This window comes from Heterodontus francisci, chromosome 1 (assembly GCF_036365525.1).
Source record: "Heterodontus francisci isolate sHetFra1 chromosome 1, sHetFra1.hap1, whole genome shotgun sequence".
In the NCBI taxonomy this organism is placed as follows: domain Eukaryota; kingdom Metazoa; phylum Chordata; class Chondrichthyes; order Heterodontiformes; family Heterodontidae; genus Heterodontus; species Heterodontus francisci.
The window spans coordinates 211,014,119-211,021,412 of record NC_090371.1 but is presented as its reverse complement, the minus strand read 5'-3'; the positions used below and the strand labels follow the sequence as shown (position 1 = coordinate 211,021,412).

At 33.0% G+C, this 7,294-nt stretch overlaps 1 protein-coding gene across 1 annotated transcript; it reads left to right on the top strand.

Moving 5' to 3' along the window:
* Positions 1 to 852: 852 nt before the first annotated feature.
* LOC137371133 (FMRFamide-related peptides type HF-4-like) lies at positions 853 to 4,797 on the top strand. The gene is made up of 4 exons (XM_068033169.1): positions 853 to 858; positions 929 to 1,129; positions 3,956 to 4,148; positions 4,256 to 4,797. Exons 1-4 carry the CDS (start codon positions 853 to 855, stop codon positions 4,795 to 4,797), a joined length of 942 nt encoding a protein of 313 aa, XP_067889270.1.
* The last annotated feature ends 2,497 nt before the right edge of the window (positions 4,798 to 7,294 follow it).

Below are 7,294 nucleotides of genomic sequence, written 5' to 3'. Positions count from 1 at the left end.
GGTTAAAATTTGGATCTGAATCTGATCCGGAATTTAAGTTTGGATGTGAATCTGTTCATCAGTTAAAATTTGGATCTGAATCTGATCCTGAGTTACAATTTGGATCTGAATCTGATCATCAGTTAAAATTTGGAACTGAATCTGAGCCTCAGTAAATGTTTGGATCTGAATCTGATCATCAGTTAAAATTTGGATCTGAATCTGAGCATCATTTAAAGTTTGGATCTGAATCTGTTCATCAGTTAAAACTTGGATCTGAATCTTTTCATTGGTTAAAGTTTGGATTTGAATCTGCTCATCAGTTAATTTTTGGATCTGAATCTAATACTCAGTTAAAGTTTGGATCTGAATCTGCTCATCAGTTAAAATTTGGATCTGAATCTGCTCCTGAGTTAAAGTTTGGATCTGAATCTGATCCTCAGTAAAAGATTGGATCTGAAACTGATGATCGGTTAAAATTTGGATCTGAATCTGATCCGGAATTTAAGTTTGGATGTGAATCTGCTCATCAGTTGATTTTTGGATCAGAATCTACTCCTGAGATAAATTTGGATCTGAATCTGTTCATCAGTTAAAGTTTGGATGTGAATGTGATGATGAGATAACATTTGGATCTGCATCTGATCATCAGTTTAAGTTTGGATGTGAATCTGCTCATCAGTTAATTTTTGGATCTGAATGTAATCCTCAGTTAAAGTTTGGATCTAAATCTGATCATCAGTTAATTTTTGGATCTGAATCTAATCCTCAGTTAAAGTTTGGATCTAAATCTAATCCTCAGTTAATTTTTGGATCTGAATCTGATCATCAGTTATAGTTTGATCTAATCGGTTCATTCGTTAAAGTTTGGAAATGAATGTGATCCTGAGTTTAAGTTTGGAAAAGAATCTGATCATCAGTTAAGATTTGATCTGAATCTGTTCATCAGTTAAAGTTTGGATCTGAATCTGATCATCAGTTAAAATTTGGATCTGAATCTGATCATCGGTTAAAATATGGATCTGAATCTGATCCGGAATTTAAGTTTGGATGTGAATCTGCTCATCAGCTAATTTTTGGATCAGAATCTAATCCTGAGATAAAGTTTGGATTTGAACCTGACCCCCAGTTAAAGTTTGGATTTGAATATGTTAATCAGTTAAACTTTGGATATGAATCTTTTGATCAGTTAAAGATTGGATCTGAATCTGATCATTAGTTAAACTTTGGATCTAAATTTGATCATCCGTTAATTTTTGGATCTGAATCTGTTCATCTGTTAAACTTTGGATCTAAATCTGATCATCGGTTAATGTTTGGATCTGAATCTGATCCTGAGTTAAAATTTGGATTGGAATCTGATCATCAGTTGAAATTTGGATCTGAATCTGATCATCAGTTAAACTTTGGATCTAAATCTGATCATCAGATAATGTTTGGATCTGAATCTGTTCATCTGTTAAACTTTGGATCTAAATCTGATCATCGGTTAATTTTTGGATCTGAATCTGATCCTGAGTTAAAATTTGAATCTGAATCTGATCATCAGTTGAAATTTGGATCTGAATCTGATCATCAGTTAAACTTTGGATCTAAATCTGATCATCAGATAATGTTTGGATCTAAATCTGTTCATCTGTTAAACTTTGGATCTAAATTTGATCATCGGTTAATTTTTGGATCTGAATATGATCCTGAATAAAAATTTGATTCTGAATCTGATCATCAGTTAAACTTTGGATCTAAATCTGATCATCAGTTTAAGTTTGGATGTGAATCTGCTCATCAGTTAATTTTTGGATCTGAATCTAATCCTCAGTTAAAGTTTGGATCTAAATCTGTTCATCAGTTAATTTTTGGATCTGAATGTGATCCTGAGTTAAACATTGGATCTGAATCTGACTATCAGTTACAGTTTGGATCTGAATCTGATCATCAGTTAATTTTTGGATCTGAATCTGATCCTGAGTTAAAATTTGGATTGGAATCTGATCATCAGTTAAACTTTGGATCTAAATCTGATCATCAGATAATGTTTGGATCTGAATCTGTTCATCTGTTAAACTTTGGATCTAAATCTGATCATCGGTTATTTTTTGGATCTGAATCTGATCCTGAGTTAAAATTTGAATCTAAATCTGATCATCAGTTGAAATTTGGATCTGAATCTGATCATCAGTTAAACTTTGGATCTAAATCTGATCAGCAGATAATGTTTGGATCTGAATCTGTTCATCTGTTAAACTTTGGATCTAAATCTGATCATCGGTTAATTTTTGGATCTGAATCTGATCCTGAATAAAAATTTGATTCTGAATCTGATCATCAGTTTAAGTTTGGATGTGAATCTGCTCATCAGTTAATTTTTGGATCTGAATCTAATCCTCAGTTAAAGTTTGGATCTAAATCTGATCATCCGTTAATTTTTGGATCTGAATCTAATCCTGAGTTAAAATTTGGATCTGAATCTGATGATCGGTTAAAATTTGGAACTGAATCTGATCATCAGTTAAAGTTTGGATCTGAATCTGATTCTGAGTTAAAACTTGGATCTGAATCTGCACATCAGTTAAAATTCAGATCTGAATCTGATTCTGAGTTAAAACTTGGATCTGAATCTGCACATCAGTTAAAATTCGGATCTGAATCTGATCCTCAGTAAAAGTTTGGATCTGAATCTGATCATCAGTTAAAGTTTGGATCTGAATCTGATCCTGAGTTAAAGTTTGGATCTGAATCTGATGATCGGTTAAAATTTGGAACTGAATCTGTTCATCAGTTAAAGTTTGGATCTGAATCTGATCCTGAGTTAAAACTTGGATCTGAATCTGCACATCAGTTAAAATTCGGATCTGAATCTGATTCTGAGTTAAAACTTGGATCTGAATCTGCACATCAGTTAAAATTCGGATCTGAATCTGATCCTCAGTAAAAGTTTGGATCTGAATCTGATCATCAGTTAAAGTTTGGATCTGAATCAGATCCTGAGATAAATTTGGATCTGAATTTGATCATCAGTTAAAGTTTGGATCTGAATCTGATCATCAGGTTATATTTGCATTTGAATCTGTTCATCAGTTAAAGTTTGGATCTGAATCTGATTCTGAGTTAAAACTTGGATCTGAATCTGCACATCAGTTAAAATTCGGATCTGAATCTGATCCTCAGTAAAAGTTTGGATCTGAATCTGATCATCAGTTAAAGTTTGGATCTGAATCTGATCCTGAGTTAAAGTTTGGATCTGAATCTGATCCTCAGTAAAAGTTTGGATCTGAAACTGATGATCGGTTAAAATTTGGATCTGAATCTGATCCGGAATTTAAGTTTGGATGTGAATCTGCTCATCAGTTGATTTTTGGATCAGAATCTACTCCTGAGATAAATTTGGATCTGAATCTGTTCATCAGTTAAAGTTTGGATGTGAATCTGATGATGAGATAAAATTTGGATCTGCATCTGATCATCAGTTAAATTTTGGATCTGAATCTATTCATCAGTTGAAATTTGGATCTGAATCTGATGATCAGTTAAAGTTTGGATCTGAATTTGATCATCAGTTAAAATTTGGATCTGAATGTGATCCTGAGTTAAAGTTTGGATCTGAATCTGATCATCAGTTAAAGTTTGGATCTGAATCTGATCATCAGTTAAAAAGTGGATCTGAATCTGATCCGGAATTTAAGTTTGGATGTGAATCTGCTCATCAGCTAATTTTTGGATCAGAATCTAATCCTGAGATAAAGTTTGGATTTGAACCTGACCCCCAGTTAAAGTTTGGATTTGAATATCTTAATCAGTGAAACTTTGGATCTGAATCTGATCCGGAATTTAAGTTTGGATGTGAATCTGCTCATCAGTTGATTTTTGGATCAGAATCTACTCCTGAGATAAATTTGGATCTGAATCTGTTCATCAGTTAAAATTTGGATCTGAATCTGATCCTGAGTTACAATTTGGATCTGAATCTGATCATCAGTTAAAATTTGGATCTGAATGTGATCCTGAGTTAAATTTTGGATCTGAATCTGATCATCAGTTAAATTTTGGATCTAAATCTGTTCATCAGTTAAAGTTTGGATCTGAATCTGATCATCAGTTAAAATTTGGAACTGAATCTGATCATCGGTTAAAATATGGATCTGAATCTGATCCGGAATTTAAGTTTGAATGTGAATCTGCTCATCAGCTAATTTTTGGATCAGAATCTAATCCTGAGATAAAGTTTGGATTTGAACCTGACCCCCAGTTAAAGTTTGGATTTGAATATGTTAATCAGTTAATATTGGATATGAATCTTTTGATCAGTTAAACTTTGGATCTGAATCTGATCATCAGTTGAAATTTGGATCTGAATCTGATCATCAGTTTAACTTTGGATCTAAATTTGATCATCCGTTAATTTTTGGATCTAAATCTGATCCTGAGTTAAAATTTGGATCTGAATCTGATCATCAGTTTAAGTTTGGATGTGAATCTGCTCATCAGTTAATTTTTGGATCAGAATCTAATCCTGAGATAAAGTTTCGATCTGAATCTGTCACTGAGTTAATATCTGGATCTGAATCTAATCCTCAGTTAAAGTTTGGATCGAAATCTGATCATCAGTTAATTTTTGGATCTGAATCTGATCATCAGTTAAAGTTTAAATGTGAATATGGTGATCGATTAATGTTTGGATCTGAACCTGTTCATCAGTTAAAATCTGGTTCTGAATGTGATCCTGAGTTTAAGTTTGGGAAAGAATCTGATCATCAGTTAAAATTTGGATCTAAATCTACTCCTGAGATAAATTTGGATCTGAATCTGATCATCAGTTAAAGTTTGGATCTGAATCTGATCCTGAGTTAAAATTTGGATCTGAATCTGATCATCAGTTTATGTTTGCATCTGAATCTGTTCATCAGTTACAGTTTGGATCTGAATCTGATTCTGAGTTAAAACTTGGATCTGAATCTGCACATCAGTTAAAATTCGGATTGAATCTGATCCTCAGTAAAAGTATGGATCTGAATCTGATCATCAGTTGAAGTTTGATCTAATCGGTTCATTCTTTAAAGTTTGGAAATGAATGTGATCCTGAGTTTACGTTTGGAAAAGAATCTGATCATCAGTTAAGATTTGGATCTGAATCTACTCCTGAGATAAATTTGGATCTGAATCTGATCCTGAGTTAAAATTTAGATCTGAATCTGCTGTTCAGTTAAAATTTGGATCTGAATCTGACCCTGAGTTAATTTTTGGATCAGAATCTAATCCTGAGATAAAGTTTCGATCTGAATCTGTCACTGAGTTAATATCTGGATCTGAATCTAATCCTCAGTTAAAGTTTGGATCTAAATCTGATCATCAGTTAATTTTTGGATCTGAATCTGATCATCAGTTAAAGTTTAAATGTGAATATGGTGATCAGTTAAAATTTGGATCTGAATCTGTTCATCAGTTAAAATCTGGTTCTGAATGTGATCCTGAGTTTAAGTTTGGGAAAGAATCTGATCATCAGTTAAAATTTGGATCTAAATCTACTCCTGAGATAAATTTGGATCTGAATCTGATCATCAGTTAAAGTTTGGATCTGAATCTGATGATCAGTTAAAGTTTGGATCTGAATCTGATCCTGAGTTAAAATTTGGATCTGAATCTGATCATCAGTTAAAATTTGGATCTGAATCTAATGATCTGTTAAAATTTGGAACTGAATCTGTTCATCAGTTAAAGTTTGGATCTGAATCTGATCCTGAGTTAAAATTTGGATCTGAATCTGATCCTGAGTTAAAATTTGGATCTGAATATGATGATCGGTTAAAATTTGGAACTGAATCTGTTCATCAGTTTAATTTTGGATCTGAATCTGATCATCAGTTTATGTTTGCATCTGAATCTGTTCATCAGTTAAAGTTTGGATCTGAATCTGATTCTGAGTTTAAACTTGGATCTGAATCTGCACATCAGTTAAAATTCGGATCTGAATCTGATCCTCAGTAAACGTTTGGATCTGAATCTTATCATCAGTTAAAGTTTGGATCTGAATCTGATCCTCAGTAAATGTTTGGATCTGAATCTTATCATCAGTTAAAGTTTGGATCTGAATCAGATCCTGAGATAAATTTGGATCTGAATTTGATCATCAGTTAAAGTTTGGATCTGAATCTGATCCTGAGTTAAAGTTTGGATCTGAATCTGATCCTCAGTAAAAGTTTGGATCTGAAACTGATGATCGGTTAAAATTTGGATCTGAATCTGATCCGGAATTTAAGTTTGGATGTGAATCTGCTCATCAGTTGATTTTTGGATCAGAATCTGCTCCTGAGATAAATTTGGATCTGAATCTGTTCATCAGTTAAAATTTGGATCTGAATCTGATCCTGAGTTACAATTTGGATCTGAATCTGATCATCAGTTAAAATTTGGAACTGAATCTGAGCCTCAGTAAAAGTTTGGATCTGAATCTGATCATCAGTTAAAATTTGGATCTGAATCTGTGCATCAGTTAAAGTTTGGATCTGAATCTTTTCATCAGTTAAAACTTGGATCTGAATCTGTTCATCGGTTAATGTTTGGATGTGAATATGTTGATCAGTTTATGTTTGGATCTGAAACTGTTCATCAGCTAAAGTTTGGATGTGAATATGTCAATCAGTTAATGTTTCAATCTGAATCTATTCATCAGTTGAAATTTGGTTCTGAATCTGATGATCAGTTAAAGTTTGGATCTGAATTTGATCATCAGTTAAAATTTGGATCTGAATGTGATCCTGAGTTAAAGATTGGATCTGAATCTGACTATCAGTTACAGTTTGGATGTGAATCTGATCATCAGTTAATTTTTGGATCTGAATCTGATCCTGAGTTGATATTTGGATTGGAATCTGATCATCAGTTAAAGTTTGGATCTAAATCTGATCATCGGTTAATTTTTGGATCTGAATCTGATCCTGAATAAAAATTTGATTCTGAATCTGATCATCAGTTAAACTTTGGATCTAAATCTGATCATCAGTTTAAGTTTGGATGTGAATCTGCTCATCAGTTAATTTTTGGATCTGAATCTAATCCTCAGTTAAAGTTTGGATCTAAATCTGATCATCCGTTAATTTTTGGATCTGAATCTGATCCTGAGTTAAAATTTGGATCTGAATCTGATGATCGGTTAAAATTTGGAACTGAATCTGATCATCAGTTAAAGTTTGGATCTGAATCTGATTCTGAGTGAAAGCTTGGATCTGAATCTGCACATCAGTTAAAATTCGGATCTGAATCTGTTCCTCAGTAAAAGTTTGGATCTGAATCAGATCCTGAGATAAATTTGGATCTGAAT